Genomic DNA, 19,157 nt, shown 5'->3' on the forward strand with positions numbered 1-19,157 from the left:
CTGGCTTCTAAGAGTACCGCTGCTGAGGGCACTGCAGGGCCTGGTGACTGACAATGTCCTTGTCCGTTCCTCTTCTTTAACCCTTCCTGCCTCGCTAGCTCATTAAGTAGACTGAGATTGAGTCTGAAGACTAGTATTCAATCAGAGTCAAAGATGCCTAGTACCCATAGGCAACGACTTTCCCAGAAAGTAAGCACAGACTATCTCTGCCTTTAAAAAAAAGCATGCAAGAAAGCAATAGCAGTGTTCATCGAGAACATGTAACTATAACACATCCACATACAAGCTGCTGTACAGGAGTACATATTGAGTAGATCAGTAATTACAGGGAGTGATAACCTGTTTGCTGTGCAGTCTGCATCAACAGAATATTATCTTGGCTGCTTCCTGGGGTTTCCTTCCTAACTGGAAGGAGCTTTGTTTTTTGAAAACTAAATAATGAACTCTTATTTCTTCATGGAATTTCACACGTCACAGTCCTTCAGAAATATATTAATACAATAGGTTGTAGTTGGTTCTTAAGTCAGAGGAACATAATAGTTATATCCCTTGAGCAAAATTAAAGTCTAAATTTAGTTTAAAAGTAAAACAATACAAATTCATAAATTTGTCATTCCGGTTTCCTCCATTCTCAAATTTATTAAAGATGGGCCTTTTTAAGTTCAGTTACTTTATCTCAGTGTAAATTGTATCCAAACTTAATTTTCAGCCCAGGGTTTGGCTTAAATAAGAGAAGTTTAAATAAACAATGAATTACTTGTGAATTTAATTTCTCCTCCAATCTCTGCCTGATTTTTTTTATTTTTGTTTTTGTTTTTGCAGTGTCGAGATGTGAGAACCAGAGAGGTTGGAATCCAAGAAATTCATCACAAAGTACGGCCCTATCAGGTCAGTTTATGTCTTTGCCGAGCCTGGACCCCCACCGTCTTACAGAGAGTACCAAGTCCTAAAAGTCAATGAATAACTCAGAGCAGAAAATAACTGAAGATTAGATACAGATGTCAAGCTAGGAAAGCCAAATATGAAGGTAACTGAATTATAGAAGAGCCAGGTTAGGAAAAACAAGACTGCATCTTATTCTAGATCACTACTGTCTATCAGAATTTACTTGCAGTACAGGGAATGTTCTGTGATCTGAGTTGTCCAATATGGTAGCCACTAGTCAAATGTGACTTTTGAGCACTTGAAATGCAGTTAGTACAAATAAGGAACTGAAGGTTTAGTTTTATTGAATTAATTCAAATGTAGATAGCCACACATCTGTAGTGGCTACCTTCTGGTAGAGCTTATCAACTCTTGCCAATTGGGGAATAAGCAAATGAATAGATGCTGTACCTATATCCAAACGTGTAGATTTCTGGGTATATGCATATCATTACATATTGCTCATTTTTATGCAAAGTACCAGAGCCATTTGTACAGTGAGTTGAAGAGTCATAACTCTTTATAGATTCCCACCACAACACTTGCCGTAAAAGCTTCTGCCCAGTGATTGAACTTTCTTTAATATAATTGTTCCATAACTAGGTACGATTTAAGAGCTCTGTGAGATGTCATACTTTCTTAAACCTCATCACAATACAAGGGATCACCCCCATCCCCTGCAACAGGTTCTAGTGGAGGAAGTAAGATCTAGAAAATTAAACCACTGCCAGAAGTGTTGGTGCACACCTGTAATCCCAGCAGCTGGGAGGCTGACAGGAGGATTTTGAGTTCAAAGCCAGCCTCAGCAACTTAGCAAGACTCTGTCTCAAAAAGGGCTCATGATGGGGCTGGGGTTGTGGCTCAGTGGTGGAACGCTTGCCTGGCATGCGTGAGGCACTGGGTTTGATTCTCAGCACCACATAAATAAATAAAATAAAGATCCATTGACAAGTAAAAAAATATTTTTAAAAAAGGGGGAGGGGGCTTGTGATGTAACTCATTGGTTAAGTGCCACTGGGTTAAATCCCCAGTACCATAAAGAAAAAGAAAAGGAAACCACTGAACATCTGAGAATTTGGAACTAAACAAGTGCTCCTAAGACATGATTTGTAATTTTACCTTAGAGACTATTCATGGAAGATCAAAGATTTAAATACATAGAAGCATTAACTGAGCTGGGTTTCTGGAAGAATCTCAGGTTAATTAACTTCAAATATTTGTTAAATGGTTTTCCATTTATAACAGTTCATGATCAAGGCATGAACTCTTATTTATTGGTACTGTTTGAGAGGAGACCAGTAAAAAGAACATAATTAGCAATGATTCATTCTTTTTTCCTAACTGAATATTAGCCTAAATAAATACATACGATTATAAAAATGAACTTGGTTTTTAATTTTGAAAAATATTTTTGTGCACTTTCTGATCAATAGGTTGAATTGGTAAGGAGAGATTATGTTGCAAATGGAGGCTGGGAAACATTCTTGTCATATGAAGATCCTGATCAAGACATTCTGATTGGCCTCCTGCGATTACGAAAGTGCTCAGAGGAAACTTTCCGTTTTGAGTTGGGTGGAGGTGTGTCCATAGTCCGGGAACTGCATGTGTATGGAAGTGTAGTCCCTGTGAGCAGCCGGGATCCTACTAAATTTCAGCATCAGGTATCCTGTATTCTGGTTTTGTTTGGCTTATAATTCAGAAATTGCCCAAGGGCTGGGGTCGTGGCTCAGTGGTAGAACACTTGCCTGGCATGTGTGAGGCACTGGGTTCAATCCTCAGCACCATATATAAATAAATGAATAAAATAAAGGTTCATCAATAACTCAAACAATATATATTAAAAAAGAAAAGAAATTGCCCAAGGTAGGAAAAGAGAAAAGGAATGGTGTTGGAGGCAGAGGAAAGGGGAAAGGGGAGTAGTAAGAACAAAAGAATCAGCATTTCAGTTGTTCCACCATGTTTTCCCTCCACACTGCTCCCTCTGGTGAGTGATGGGGCAAAAGGAAGGACAAACAGATTCAGCTAATTGAACATATCAGATTGAACCATGTGAAATTTCTGCTTGTGGAAGTCAGAACTCATAATACTGGCAATTTTATGAGTCAACTGTGCACTCAAGTGAGAGGATGACGTGAAAGCACATAAGGAACAGTGAAGCCCTTCAAAAATGGCAAGCTGTAGTTTATTCAGTGGACCCCTGTTCTGACCCCAACCTAAAATTAGTAACTCACTCTTTAAAATTCAGAAAAATGTGTTAAAAGTGCCAATAGTGGATTTAGGGTAAGCCCCACAATTGGCAAAGTAAAGGACCTTGCCTGATTTCTAAACCACTTTAGAAAGTGGAGGGATGACAAATCAGACTTACAGCCCCAGACTTCCGTCATCTGGAGACTGCCTAGAACTTACCTAAAAAGATGTGGCTCTTGTGAGGCATTGTCCCCTTGCTGTGACTAGATTATATCCTCCACAGAATACCATTTGGTAGCTCTAGTTGGAAAGTTAAACCTTTTCCACCTGTCAGCTGTCAAGTATTGGTATAATTGAATGGTTTCTTCTTTCTTACTCACGTAAGTAGATTTTTTAGCAACTAAAAAATTGTAACCTTCTTGTTTTGTGGACTTCTTTTGATGGACTTCCTCCCTTCTTAATCCCCCAACCTCTTTATTGCTCCTTCTAGGGATTTGGCATGCTGCTGATGGAGGAGGCAGAAAGAATAGCTCGAGAAGAACACGGATCTGGGAAAATAGCTGTTATTTCAGGTAACTTGGGGAAGGAGAAATTCGTGATTCATCCACATTTTAAATTTGGTAGCACTATGAAGTCTACCTCAGTGCTCTCTTGCCCCATTTATGATTACTATGTTTAAAATTAGGACTGACAATGAGAGACTTGTGCCTAAACACTCAGAAAAATCATGGAAGCAGTTTGGTGAACTGGAACTATCAGAAATGCTCCCTCTCTGAGAGTGCAGAGCCAGTTATCAGCATCCTCTCTTCTTTGCCATCTTTCACACTGGTCATTGTGGTCAGCATCTCTCTTGTGCTTTGTGCCCAGTTACTTTGTCTGGGGAAATGGAATTTGATGATATGGATTCAAGAAAAATTTAAATCAGTGTGGAGATTATCAGTGTTGTTCAGAAAATTAAAATGGAGCCTCAGTTGTCAGTGTAAGATGGGTAAAAGCAGTGTTCTTGCTCCTTCAGTACTGTCCTCAGTGATTCATTCCTGGACAGGGGAGGACGAACTTTTCCTCAACTGTCTTCGGTTCCCTGACTGGATCTGAAATTCAACCAGCAAAGACAAATTAATAGGGAAAGAACATACAGATTTATATAGTGTAAATTTTGCAGAACACAGGAGCCTTCATAAGGAAATGAAGATCCAAATAAATTATTAAGCCTGAGTTTTTATACTAGCTACTTGATATAGTGTTTTGATACTAGGTACTTGATTTAAATTGGAAAGTCATGGGGAAATGATTGGACAAGGGAGAATGAGCTAACGGTAAGAAACCGGGGCAGGGGCACTTAGCAAGCCCTGTTCATTCAGAGGTAAGGATGCTCCTATTCCCCAATTCAGGGAGGGCCTTACCTCTGCTTCAGGGGAGAAGGGTAGGGGAAGGTCAGAGAGGCCTTCCTGTACCTGCTATTTTCTTATCTTTTTTTCAGCTTAAAATTTTCAGTGCCAAATCACCTGTCGGGGGGTAGTGCATTCTGAACCTCATCAGGAACTTCCCTGTTCCTTAACCAGGACATCAAGTACTGGGGAAAGGGGCGTGAAAAGGAAATTCTGATGTGAATGCACACTCTTTCATTTCTACTCTTCAGGATTGTATCCCTACAGAAAGTGGCTGATTCGTAGTAGGAGCCAAAATAGTGAAAGCCAGGATCAATATAGATTATTTTTCCTCAGTGGTATTTTGTTTTCCCATCAGACTACCACATTCCAAAAGCTAACCACACTTTTGCAGAAAACAGTCTTTCTGAAAATGAAATTTGAAATGAGGTTTAAAAAAAAAAATCAATGTTTTTGCCAATCATTAAATCAATACCCTTTCCCAGGTCTTAATGATTATAATTATGAAAATGTAATCATACAGGTACACTTGGTCATTTAGTCTGGCTGTGACTTTTGGTATTATCCAGGTTAATAGAGCATTTCTTGCCATTTCTAGCTATATATATGTTTCTCTGTTACCTTAATTACACAAAGAAGATGTCTAATTGAGGCTCACCTGATACTGATACCTGTAGTAAAAAGTGCTTACCTCTCAGCCATTTTACCTGTGGATAATACCAGGATAGGGCCACACTGACTGAACCCATTCTGCATGTGCATCTCTGTAGGGTTGATAACACCTGAAATTTCCATGAGTCTTTTTGCCAGAGCACCGTCAGTGTTTTCATTAAAGAACTCTGGGACTTGACTGTGCTTAGCAATCACCTGGAAAGCTTATTGAAATGCAGATCCAGACTCCTTAGTGAGGACCTACGTTTCTGAGCACTCCTGAGTGATACCTCTGGTCATTGTCTTCAGAATACATTTGAGTAGCAAGATTTTAGTGTTCGCTTCCACATGTCCTTCCCCAGTCATCACGGTGGGGGTGACTCTGTGACCCTGGCAGCACTGCACTACTGATAGGGAGCGACTGATACGCAGTTGCATGATTTTCTGGTGTCTGTGGGAACCTAATCAGTTTTAAAGCTGAAGAGTGTCCATGTTCCATCATTGCTGGACATTATTTTATCTGTCTTCATGACATCTGTCTCTCTTTGAAATGTTTCAGGCCCCTGACTTGCCTGAGGTCACATCCAGTGGCTCATAAGAGCCTCAGATCGGTTTCTGCTTTTCCGAGCAGGGTGTCTTTCCTAGTGGAAATCAGCATCTGTCCTCTTTCCAGCTTTTTATCCAAATCTAAATGATAGCTCAGTTTTAAATCACCCTCATGGAGACTTTGTAAAATAACAAGAGGCCTCCGTGGTAGCAGGAAAGAGCCTCCCCTTGTCAGCTAGCACAGCAGCTCTGCTGCGTGCGGCTCAGGGGGTTTCTTTTGGCCGGTGGGATTCTAGGTGAAGAGCCCTGGAATGCCCACTTGGAACTCTAGTTCTTCCCAAAAAAGGACAAAGCGGGTGTCACTCTGGCCTGGGAGCCCCACCATTGATCCCTGTAGAGAACCACATAGGCCTTGACTCTTCTGTTTGACTCAAGCTCTGGTTATCCTTCTAGTGAAAACACCTAGAACTTCTGCTTTGTGGATGTTGGGTTTAATTTCTCCAGTTTAGCAATATATTACTGTTCTGTTCAGGTTTCTCCTCAGACACCTGAGATGACTATTCAGAACCGGAAGGAGTGTTTATTATGTACAGTGTTCTTTTTCTTTACATGTTTCTTTACTTTGATTTTGGTTCTTATGATTTAAGAATAATTATGAGAAGTGAGTGTGTGTGTTTTAATTTGTGTAAAAAGTCAAGCAATTAGTCTCTGTATGTCAGTCCTTATAATGAAAACCTCTTTATGATAGTACTGGTGTTTATGGGCTACATTATATTCACAGTGCCCCATTAGATTATAGCTAGCATTCAAAAAGAGACAGTGATGGGGGTTGGGAAGAGCAGGGGGCCAGGATTCCATTCCTGCTTTGCCAGTGGCCCTCCTTGTGACCTAGGATAATTTTACTAGATCTCCATGGGCCTTTATTTTCTTATTAAAAGCAAATGAATTAGGATATCTTGTACATTTCTACCTATCTAGAATTCTGTCCCTTAGAATCTTCACTTCTTTACTCCTCAACATGACCACTTAAGTTTTCCTGATTATAGTTTAAGTAGATTATTTTTCTGAGAGCATGTTAGAGGACCTGAATTTCATCAGTAATAGGAATCTGAGTCCCATTGTAGGTTGGGCATTTGATGATGACAATGATGATGCTGAAGTCTCCCATGGGTAGTTAATCCTGTTTGCAATTCATGGACATATATTAATGTTGGTCACAGCTGGTGACACTTTGTGACCTATTTGGCCTACATTTTTCTCTGACCTTGGCCTTAATGTGCAAATCCATCCTTGTTCTGGGTCTGCCAGCTTTCCTGTAGGTCATACACAGTGGTGACCTAGATGTTCTCTCTTGGCATAACTGATAACTTGAGTAAAGAAGAGACAGAATCATTTATCATTTTGGTTACCCTGTCTGTAAAAGTACTGCACTATGTACAATTTTTTTAAATTGTGTTCAGATTCATTTTAATTTCCCTTCATCTTGCCAGAAGATTTTCTTAGTTTAGATTTATGACCTTTGGTTCTAACTCTAAACAATATTAACTGCACAGTAGATCTCATTTGAATCTCTAGTCAGAATGACTATATTCTTGCTTTCCCTGTTAAGAAACAAAATTGCTTTTTATCTGTATTACCTCAGGATATTTTATTTATAGTGTATAATAAATATAACTCAGTATATTTTATTTATTTATAGGTATACACTCAATGTTTTATAGCTGATCATCTTTAAAAAAAAAAAAAAAAAGACCTAATAGTACTACCTTTAATCTGTATGAGAAAATTGAAAACTTCTGCATTTATCAAAGTCAAAAGAAGTACTTCTTTAGAGGAGTTTTTTAGGTATATTCATTCTACATATAATGGTATTAATAAAGTGTGTTTTAAAGTTGACCATAATTTTTAACTGTGAATATTGTTAAATAAAACAAAAATGACATCAATATTGCTGCAGGTGTTGAGGGGCAAGCAGAGGAACGAAGGTGTGAGGTGCCCTGCTGCCTCTCAGGAGCGCCCAGGGGCTCTGGCTGGCTGGGTCTTCACCTTCAGAGGAAGACCAGTTTCTCCCTACTTCTCCAGATGACTTCTCCACATGGGATTAATTTGCTTCAGACTAAGAAGATAATCTCTTCCTATTTGTAGAAATGGGTAAATCAGTGTCATAAGAACGACCAATTTGTAGAATAATGTATAAGCAGGAAATAACCATAAATTACTGCTGAGTGTCTAAGTAATTCTTCCCAATTCGGTCTAATGCTTTAATATCTCCTGCCCATTTACCCATGTGTCTTCATTCAACACACATCTATTTAAGATTAACAATTCGTATTTACTTAAAAACCATGTCGTTTATCTGCTTGGATGATCTCATTCTTTCCTTCAGACCTGTCAAGATGAGGCAGTTTTTTTCTTCCCTCATGTATAGTGTGAGGTGCAAGAATTATACTGTAGAAGCTAGCCATAACATTTAAAATGCCATCACTAATAATCACCATGGAAACTGGAGATCTCTTATGTCATACTCCCCATACCATTTCTAAAAGAGCAAATGTAACTGTCAATAGCCACTATTCAAAAAGCCGTTTAACACCCCCTACAGAATGAGTTTTTTGTTCTGGCAATTTTGGCTAGGTATCAGAGTCATGTCACTGTTTCATTTGCCGAGCTAATTGCTATGCAGTAAGATGAACAGCTATTCCCCAAGCTCCCCGTGCCTTCGTCATAAGCAGGATTCTATTTGTGTTCTTTCAAGTAGAAAATTAATATGGCCATTGGCCAAGAATTGTACAAGGTTGATAGATCACACAGTAATGGTGAGAAAGGAGGGAAATGTCTGAATGGTTAGTGACAGAAATCACTGAAGTCAGAAGCTGATAGCCATTTTGTTTAAATCTATTAAAAAGCCCAAGAACAAGGGAAGGGGGAAGAATTTAAATATAGGGTGATTAAACAAGTCACTATGGAGATGAGATCATTCTTAATCATGATGCACAGTCATATGACCCTAAAGCTGTGCCTACAATTCCCAGTAGTCAAAAAATCGATGTGCTTATGCCTTATATAATCCAGTATGGCTTCCTAGGACCGAACTTAATGATCTTATTCCCCATAGCCACTAATTAATAAAATTATTGTGAACAGAACATAGCAGTTGTTTTGTTGCTTTACACTACAAGTGTCTTAGACTTACTTGCTGGACCCCAGAGACTTCTCCTGTATTCCAGGCCACTACACATCTCCCTCAGTTTCAGGTGAAGGTTGTTTTATTCTTTGCATTATAGTCTAGTTGAAAGGAAGGGTACATTTGTAGCTAGGTCTGTCTGATAATGGACTCATAATCCTTACCAAAGTGCCTAGAAAAGCTTTTCTTCATTATGGCGTAGCTCTTTGCTAATGGACACAGGAAACCTGCCAAATGCAAACCAGTGTGTGCCACAGGCGTCTTGTGTTAATGTGGGACTTATCAGAAAGGACAGGAAAAGATTGTTTCCTCTTTTGTTCTCTCTCCTTTAGCTCTTTACATAATTTGTCTTTTTATAAATTATCCCCTAAATGGCCCCTAATTAAATGTACATTTTCTGGATTTTGTTCATTCCTTCCTTTCATTTTGTATTCTCAAAATGGTCATACATATTTCTTTCTCAACACATGTTCCAATAAGACTTTTTAAAATCATTATTAGTATCTTTCTTTTTAAAAACAATAGATACAACATAAAGATGATACTACAAGATCTGTATTAATTTCAGCATCATTATTAATCAGACTGGCATTGATAGTGGAGAATGCGACTTTGCTAGATAACGAGTTAGCTAGATATTTGCTAATTGATGTCTGTGTTGTGGCTCCACATGGAGACATTGTTGCATGTCTCCTCTCAGGAATCCTTATTCCCTGGTTGACACTTATTCATTTATAGGTGAATCAGGTACCAGTTTGTAGTACTTTGCATGTCAAATGCATTAAACCATTCCTCGCTTGGCATCACATGACACTATTCATTAGCACACATTTTGAATATTCCTGAATAGGCCACCAGTGAGTTTTTGCTACTTGATCTTGTAGGCATCTGAATTTTTCATGACATTTCCTTGGCAAAAGCTAGTGATATCAATTTGTAGTGGCCTGTCAGAACCTGAAGAACAGCCTTTGGCAAGTGCTGTTGCTGATTCCCAATCCATGCAGTCTAGCCTTCTTCTGTTTCAGAAATATGTACCCGAAAGTCTCAAAGGCTAGCTTAGACTTTCTCTCCCCTATTCTTGTTCCTCTTTGCTTATGAATATTGGAATGATGGTTTTGAGCTTTAGCCTAGGAGAAACAGGGCACATCACGTGGTCTCTGATAACATTCCTGCAAAGTCTGGGAGCTTAAAGATAAATGATTGCCACTTTTATGAAGTTGGACACTTCATAGACTTCTCTGAGTAAGGAAGCCCCTCTTCAAAGGTGGCCTTTCCTGCATACCTGTCCATCAGGAAGTTTGTTTTAATGGCTTGCTGCCATGCTCCTCACTGCTGCATAACTCTCCTAGGAATAGTACTGTCCTATTCTCTAAACACTTGACATTGTCTTAACCCATTTAGTTTCATAAAGGCATTTTATATTAGATCCTGTAGAAGCAGGAATTTGACAGATTCTTCCCCTTTAGGTGAGCAGGTGATATTAAATCATGCTTAAAATATTGGTGCTACTTCCATAGCAGCCTTCAAGATGGTGACTTTATAGAGCCTTTAAGTTTAGAGATTTCAATATCAACAGGTCATACAAGGGAATTTTTAACTCAGGCATTCTGGCTTAAACTGTTGGATTTAGGATTTTAGATTGTGGCCATTGGATAATTTCCTTATGCATCCCACCTGAGCTTCTCTGAGCAGCTGGTTATCTAGATTGTCCGTCCCTTAGAAATATTCAGTATGGGGCTGGGGATGTGGCTCAAGCGGTAGCACGCTCGCCTGGCATGCGTGCTGCCCGGGTTCGATCCTCAGCACCACATACAAACAAAGATGTTGTGTCTGCCGAAAACTGAAAAATAAATATTAAAAAAAAAAAAAGAAATATTCAGTATGACAGCTCAAGAAGCCCCACATCTGTACCCTGTGTAGTCCATTGCTTTTTATTGCGTATTATACCAATTACTGGTTATTTTAGTTATGTATTGGTGTATAATGCACCACCCCAAAATTTAGAGCCTTCAAATAGCAACCTATTTGTGTGTGTGTGCTTGCACACTTAATAATTCTTATAGAGAAATTCAGCAAGGCGTGAAAGAGATGGTTCCTCTGTGTCCCATGATGTTGAGGGTCTCAGCTGGGGTGGCTTAGGAAAAACACCTTGATTCTTTTTGACTTGTCTTCTCTACTCTAATACCAAAGAAAAAGTATCCTTCCTCTTTGGAAGAATTGATATTAATTCTTTTGTAATTGTTTAATAGAATTTACCAGTAAAGCCATTTGATCATGGCCCCTTTTTTGGTTGGAAAAGTTTTGTTTGCTGATTTAGTCTCTACTTTTTATAGTCTATTTAGACATTCTGTTTCTTCTAGAGTCAGTTTTTATAGTTGGTTTCTGGGAATTTGTTCATAACACTAGGTAATCCAATGTGTTAGTTTACAGAGTTCTCTTAGTCTCTTAGGATTCTTTTTATTTCTGTAAAGTCAATAGTACAGCCCTCTCTTTGATTTCTATTTTAGCCATAAGTTCCTTTTTTGGTTTTGGGAGGCCAACCTAAGATAAGGGCTTGCCAGTTTCATTAAGAAGGAACTTTTTATTTTTTTTACTTTCTCTGTTGTTCTTCTACTCTATGTTTATAACTAACCTGTATTAATGCCTTCCTTCTGCTAGCTTTGGTTTAGTTTATTATTTTTCTAGTTCCTTAAGGTATAGGGTAGGTTACTGATTTGAGACTTTTTTTCTTTCAACATAAGCATTTATAGCTATAAATTTCTCCCTGAGCACTGCTTTTGCTTCTTTTCTTAAGTTTTGGAATGTTGTGTTTTTCTCTTCATTTGTTCAAAATGTTTTCCTCATGATGTCTTCTTTGGCTATTTAAGAGTGTATTTAATTTTCACATGTTTATGAGTTTTTCACCTTTCCATCTGTTGATTTCTAGTTTCATTCCATTGTGATTGGAAAAGGTACTTTGTCTGGTTTCAGTCTTTTTAAATTTGTTGAAACTCTTTTTATGGACTGACCTATGATCTGTCCTGGAGAACGAACGCCCTCTGTGCACTTATGAAAGACGTGTGTTCTGCTGTTGATGGTGGCATGCTGTGTATAGTAGGCAAGCACTCTGCTCCAGTACATCTCTGTCCCTCTCCCTTTGTTATTGTCACAGATTATATACCTACGTGTCCATTAACATAGATTTATAATCTCTTTGAGTTTATCCTGCTTGGGATTTGCTAAGCTTCTTGAACATATAGATTTATGTCTTTTATGTTTTCAATCATTTCTTTACTGTTTTTTCCTACATCTTATGCCTCATCTTCCCCGATACTCCAATGATGCATATGTTGGTATCCTTGATAGTGACCCACTGGTCCCTGGGGTTCTGCTCACATTTTTCTAAATTCTTTTTGCTTTCTGCTTCTCAGAGTAGATCAGTTCAATTGCATTATCCTTAGGTGTAATGATTCTGCCTTCTGGCTACTCATAACTGCCGTCAAAAGCCCTCTAGTGAATTTTTTCTTTTTAGCTATTTTAACTCTCTACTCTAGAATTTCTGTTTGGTTTCTTGTTATAATCCCTTTATTGACATTCTCTCTTTGTTCATACAGTGTTTCCCTATTATCATTTAGTTCTTTGTCCATGGTTTCCTTTAGCTCCTGGAGCATTAATATAGTTGACTTAATGTGTTTGGTAATTTCAAAGTCCGAGGAATAGTCAAATTCTTTTCTCTTGTGAATGAGTCAAGTTCTTTGTATGCTTTATAATTTATTGTTGAGAACTGGACATTTTAGTATATAATATGCTAATTCTGGAAATCAGATTTTTTTTTGCATTCATCCATTTGTCTAGTGCCTTTTCCAAACTATTTTTGCAGTGCCTATATTCTTTGTATGCGTGGTCACTGAAATGTCTTTTCTTATCTCTGTGATCAGCCTGTGACCTAAGAGGGATTTCCTTAAATATCTGTATCCAACAGTAAGGGTATGTGTCTATTCAGATCTTCCAGTAGACCTTACCAGGGAAGCCAGTGCAGCCAGAGGGATCCAAAACAAAAATTTTTTCACTGGTCCCTCCAAACTGAACAAAATGCACAGCCTGGGGGATTTCTGCCCACCCTTGTCCCAGGCAGCTGCCCAAGGAGCACAGGCTGCAATCCCTGCGGCTGTGATGGGGCCAAGGAATGGGATGGTAGGTGGTTGTGCACTCTGCTCTCTGACCCCATTTCAGCAGCCTCTCTCTTCTCCAACCACACCTCTAGTAGTTATACATGTTTCAATGGGCTCCAGCATTCCAGAATAGTTGTTTCTCTACTGACTGGTTGATTCAGTGGAGGAACTCACCTCAGAAAACTCCTACTTTGCCATTTTTTCCTCTTTTTTAGGGTGTGGTTCCTGAGGGTTGAACGAGGGGCCCTTTGCCACTGAGCTATTTGCCCAGCCCTTTTTGTTTTTTATTTTAAGAAAGGATCTCATTGAATTCCCAACACTGGTCTCAAACTTGATCCTCCTACCTCAGTCTCCCAAGTCATTGGGATTATAGGAGAGTGCCACTTCTACCTGCCCCATTTTTCCTCTTAAAGTCTGTATTTAAAGGGATGATCAGTAGAAAGGATCTCTCTTCCTACCAGGCTGTAAGATAGCACAGACTTTAACTTCTCGGAGACACCCTAGGTATTTGGGCCATGAACACAGTAGTGAGAATGATCTGTGCCACAGCACACATCCTGCACTGGTGACAACAGGGCCACTCCTCTTGTGAGACAGAGGACAGTGGACCTCCACCTTAGACTCCCTGATAAGAGGAAACGAGCGCTGTCAGATGACCCACTGCATCACCCGCCTGCAAGTCACTGCCATGGCTTCTGTTATATCCCCTGTAGCTCCTTTATAAGTTATCTGCCTTTTCATTGTTGTTGTTCATTTTTACTCTGCTGTTGTCTTGATATAGCCCTTTCAAAATGCACAGGGGAATCTTTAGGCCGCTGGGTAGCAGACTTCTTTGAGATGCGCTGTACATATCCAAGGTGGTAGAGAATGATCTGTTGGTGACTTGCATAACCAGTAGCTTTGAAGAGCCAAGATTCCTGTGGATAATCTTTATCATCCTTGTAAGTTTGTGGGGTTTTTTTAACAGAATAGAAAAAAAGATTTAGGGTCTCTGAGTTAATTGGTTCATTTTTAAACATTCAGAACAAAACCTTTCCCCAACTTTTATATCAGTGTGCGTTGTTGAACAATAAAATATTGCCGTCCTTCCAGAAGATCAATGAGATGTAATAAACTCTCGATTCAATAGCAAATAAATGAAACTAATGAATATATTTCCTTGTATTAATGCTGCTAGGCATATATCACTCAATAAATAGTTGATTAATTGAATCAAAAGTAATTAAAATAGTTTCTATAATTTGTTTTTATAAAACAATCATGAATCATCATTTAAATCTTTTGTGTCTAATAAAAAATCAGATTTACGTTTCAAAGGATAGATTTAGCACATTTTTTCTCTCTCTTTTCAAGTTAGGCAGTGGGAGTATAATGTGGGCTGAATTTGAATTTGGTCCACTAACACCTGACTAGTGATAAAGGGCGGTCTGGTGTCCTAGCAAAGAAATTGTCAAGAACAGGAGCATACCTCAGGCTGTCTCACTCCCTTTCCTGAGTCAGCACAAGAATGTCTGAATTGTGAGGCCCAAGTTTTTCTTTTCTTGAGGAATTCCAGGAGGTAAAACTTCTCAGTTTCCAGTAAATACTTGATCAAACTTTCTTTGTTATTTCTTCCTGTGTTATTACATTTACAATTCTGTGTTCCTTCTTTGTCCATTTGGAATCACAACCCAAATCTCTTTTGTTTGTTTTTATGTAGGTATGAAAGAGTGATTTATTTCCCATTTAAACAAGGACTCACATAGCTGAAATTACTTAATCTTGCCCTTTTTTTCCCCATTGTTTTCCTATAAACTACATAAGACAGGAAAACCTATAAACATTAAACAGTGAATTGTTTGGCCACACCTGTGTTTAGGCCACCAGGCCACTGTAATGATGACCTTACGCCCAGTAATTGGAGCAACCGGCATCCCAGCAGCATCCTGTGGCCCTTCCAATCATGATTCTCCCCCCTTTTGCCTTCCTTTCCTCCAGACTCCTCTAACTTCTTTGGTATTTTCTTTTGCCTTTATTTTCACTACGTAATCATGTATCCCTTAGATATATAGTTAGTTAAAGTTTTTCATTTTAGATAAGCAGAATCATTGTAGTGCAGTTTTTATTTCTGCTACGTTTTCTCAGCGCCGTTGTAAAACTGAGTCCCTCTGTATGCTTAGTTCATTCATTTTCACTGATATGGAGGATCCCGTTATGCACATGTCCCAGAATTTGTCCTACTCTTATTGGATATTTGGGTAGTTCCTGGTTTAAGCTTATGAATATTCTTGTTTATATATTTGGGACATACAGACATGCATTTCTGTGGAATATGTGTCCAGAAATAGGATTGCTGGGGTTTAGGGAGCACATTGTTCAGCTGGAAGGTTCTGCCAAGCAGTTTCTGTCTCACCGGGGCTGTATGGCTTCAGCTAGAGCAGTCTGGTGAGTATTAGGGGCGTTCCTTTGCGGTTCTAATTTGCCCATGAGGACTGCCTCCTCATGTTTTCATGGGCCATTAGGTGGCCTCTCAAGTTCCCCCTTGTGTGAGTGTGGCTGTGACAGTTTTCCTAAAGTCCACAAGTACTAATTTAGTCATATTCTGCTGGTAGCAAATTATTCCCGTTTTGATTGAATAAAAATGTCATTATTTGGCTTCATTCTTAAAGGAAGTTTTCTGTAGGGAATTCTGGAATTACAGTTGTTTTTATTTCACACCTTGAATCTATATCCTGTTTTCTGGCTTTTAATAATGCAGGTCACAGTTACGAAGCCCTGTCTTTGAGGACACTCCTCAGGATGTTGCAGTGACTTTCATTTCAGACTGTCCTTGTTCACGCCGGTTAAGCCCCCTGTGGCCTAGGTGTGGACCTCCCTTCTTGAGCCTTTAGCCTTCTTTAATCAGTGGGTTGATTTCTTCTTCTTCTTCTTCTTCTTCTTCTTCTCCTCCTCCTCCTCCTCCTCCTCCTCCTCCTCCTCCTCCTCCTTTCCACCCCCCCCCCGTCCCCTCCCCTCCGTGGTGTTCTCCATGCTGTGCCGTGACTGCCCAGACTCACCTTCCGTTTGCTGGTTCAGCTGTGTCTGATCTGCCAGTGCCTCTGTCCTACTTATCTTTAAACTCCCTGGTTTGGGCTGTCTTTTCCAACTCTGCCATGTCTTGTTTGATGGTCTCATTGTTTTTAACGTACTTAAATTCAGCCTCCTATGAACATAGCGAGCACTGCCCTTTTGTAGTCTGTGTCCAACGGTTTCTATCTGTTGTCCACACTCTGTGGTTTCTTGCCATGTCTTATCTCAAAGTACCTCATCTTGTTTTACAATTTTCTGAGCATTTTACATGAGAATTTGCTGCAGGGATACTTTGGGACCTAGATGTGTTAGTCCTCCCTAGGGAGGGACTCTTCTTTCTTTACTACACCCCTAAGCATGCTGTTTGGCCAGGACCAAGGCTTTTGGTCTCTGTAGGTCATCGGGATGACCCCACAGCAGTCCCTCCCCAGCTTCAAGTGGAGCTCTTCAGAGTACACCTAGAAGGTCTTGGTCTGTCCCCGCTCAGAATTCAGACCTCCGTTCTTTCACCTCTTGAGCCTCTAAAGCAACTCTGCCCCTCAGTGCCTCTCTGCCTCCCAGGGCATGGCGTTGCAGTTGGTTCTCTGCTCTGGTGACCACATTACTCCTGGCCAGGCCACTTGTGCCCATCCAGCCTGCATGGGTCTCCCCGCCCTTCCTGGATTGGCAAAGCTGCTGAGGCAGAAGAGCCTCCACTCCCTGCTGGAAGCTCACATTCTCTCCTTTCTCAGCCTGATAATTAATAAATGTTGAATCTTTGATGATTTTTAGTGGACACATTGTAAATTCTGCCCACATACTTTCATTGTCAGCAGCTGGAGGGCTGGTTAACCCGCTAACCATTTAGTCTCCCCAGTCAAGCCCAAGTCATCTTTTCTATAAGCTTAAATCCTCCGGCTTTTCTGCCCTTTCTCTAGTATCTAGTTTCTATCATTTCACCGTCTTTGTTACAAAGACATTCCCCCTAAACCTAAATTGTAGTTCTTATGATTTTTAAAATGGTTACCTCAGTTTATCCAGATGTTCCTGGAAAGGACGCCCCTTCCCAGCAGTTGTCGTTTGTAAGCCGCGTCTGTTGGTAAGGTTTCTTATTGCCTGTGTGTGTTATCTGACCCTTCTTATGATTTATTCTTCTGTTTCTTACTGATCCCTGTTATTGAAATCAAAGTAAGGTCACTGTCTGTTTCTCTAGTGATTTGTCAAAGGACATTGAAAAACCAGACACAGACACAGAAAGTTAAGGTGATCAAGGCAAGCTGAAGTGCTTCCCGTACTGCACCAGGAGAGTGCTTTACCCGTGGCAGACTCCACTTGGAGAGCAGCATGGGGGAGGTCCGATGGGCAGGCCACAAAGGCTGGTCCTGAACTGCAGTTCTTCCGCTTCCTGGCAGTGCGCACAGAAGTTCTCACTCCTGCTGGACGGTGATCCCAGCCTCTCTAGGTTTTAAATAAGGTGGTATGTGTAGAGTGCCTGGTGCGCATTTACGTGCTCAGAAGGGTTGTCTTTCCCTCCTAGCTTTATACCTTATAGTCACTCAGCTATTACGTTCTTTTTTCTTTTCTTTTTCTTTTTTTTTTAGTTGTAGTTCAACACAATACTTTTATTTCACTTATTTATTTTTATGTGGTGCTGAGGATCAAACCCAGGGTCTCGCACATGTGAGGCGAGCGCTCTACCACTGAGCCACAATGCCATGCCCCCCACCTTTTTTTTAAATGGAGTTAGAATCACAAGCTTAGTAGCATTTAGGTTCATTTCCTACTCTTGATTATTTTCTCTTTTAAAGGAAAAGTGTTCACCTTCAGTGTTCTGAGACTTTAGTGTTGAATTTATCCCCTTAATAATAAAAGCTGTGGTAACTTAGAGGAGCAGTCCACTTCCACCCATTCGTTGGTTGTTTGCTCGCTCCCTTCCTTGACATTTTCTTTCTAAAACAGAATCAGAGCAGAACTTGAGCAAACACTGGATTCACTCCATTCTGCCTTTGGTTCACCTTTGTAAGCTTCATGAACCCTCCGCCCCTCACCCCCCACCCACACACTTAAAAAGCTCTGAGCAACCTGGAATCCACAGCCTGCTTCCTCAGCGGGGCCTGAGGCTGTTGGCGGAGGCATCTTTCCCGATTTCCTTTGTTCTTCCTTTCTTACAGTCAGGAAGCCTGTGTCCTGAGCTGAGTGCTTGCTTGTAGGGAGAGGGAATCGGAAAGCAGAGGTGTTCTTTCCCTGTGAGGGGCTTGAGTCTCAAGGACATTCATTTCAGAAAAGGGATTCTGCCCCTCTGGTCTCCTTCAGGCTGGAGCTCCTGAGAGGCCAGCAGATCTTGGCAGCCAGTCTCACAGATCAGCAGTGGGAAGGGACCCTCCCCAAGCTAAGCAGTGCTTCATCCCATCCAGCGGCAAGCCGTGTCCTCTGCTTTTAATTAACTCCTTCCCTGGGTCTGCATTCAGTCCAGGTTGGGGGACACCGCTGGAGCTGTTTTATTAGCTTAATTTGCATTATATACAGGGAAGTCTGTTCACACGAAAGCATTTATTCTCTTCTCCCAAAAGAGGTGTGAGTCCTGGGCAGAGGCAGATGTCAGAGAGGTGACCTGAGAGGCTGGTCACTACAGCCAAATCTCAGAATATCACTCTGGACACTTCCAGGGTGTTCTTTTTCCACTTGTTTTGTCATCGTCATAGCTGGTAAAGCGGTGAAGATAAAAACGTATCTCCTGCCTAAGAACAGGAAGAAGCCCCCAGCACAGGGTGGACCGCCTATCCTCCAGGACCCCCAGGTCTCCTTGTTCTCCCACAGCAAGTGTGTGGACTGTGCCTTCGTCCCACCCTTAATGCTCTGGTGACAACTGAAGGCTCTGCAGCAGGGCTCCCCGAGGCCTACCACACGGTTGGTTCCTGCTCATTCGCAGCCCAGGATGTGGTAGCATCCCACGCAGGCCATGGACGGGTGGAGCGCGGCCACCACCCTCTGCCTGTTCCTCTTCTCAGGGGAGGCGGCAGCAGCCAGGCTGAGGGCTGGGAGACAGAGACAGCCCGCGCACGTCAGTCCAGGAGGTTGGCTGACGTCAGCTCTGAAGGG

General features: G+C 40.7%; 1 protein-coding gene across 1 annotated transcript in view; it reads left to right on the plus strand.

Annotated features, from left to right (window-relative positions):
* Window positions 1-19,157, plus strand: part of Elp3 (elongator acetyltransferase complex subunit 3) — a 79,160-nt gene that overhangs the window by 52,040 nt on the left and 7,963 nt on the right. Inside the window, exons 12-14 of the mRNA XM_027926977.2 lie at window positions 823-888; window positions 2,358-2,585; window positions 3,602-3,683. Coding sequence (XP_027782778.1) covers window positions 823-888; window positions 2,358-2,585; window positions 3,602-3,683 — 376 coding nt within the window. The remainder of the gene's footprint in view (window positions 1-822; window positions 889-2,357; window positions 2,586-3,601; window positions 3,684-19,157) is intronic.

Source organism: Marmota flaviventris, chromosome 3 (genome assembly GCF_047511675.1).
Source record: "Marmota flaviventris isolate mMarFla1 chromosome 3, mMarFla1.hap1, whole genome shotgun sequence".
Taxonomy (NCBI): Eukaryota; Metazoa; Chordata; class Mammalia; order Rodentia; family Sciuridae; genus Marmota; species Marmota flaviventris.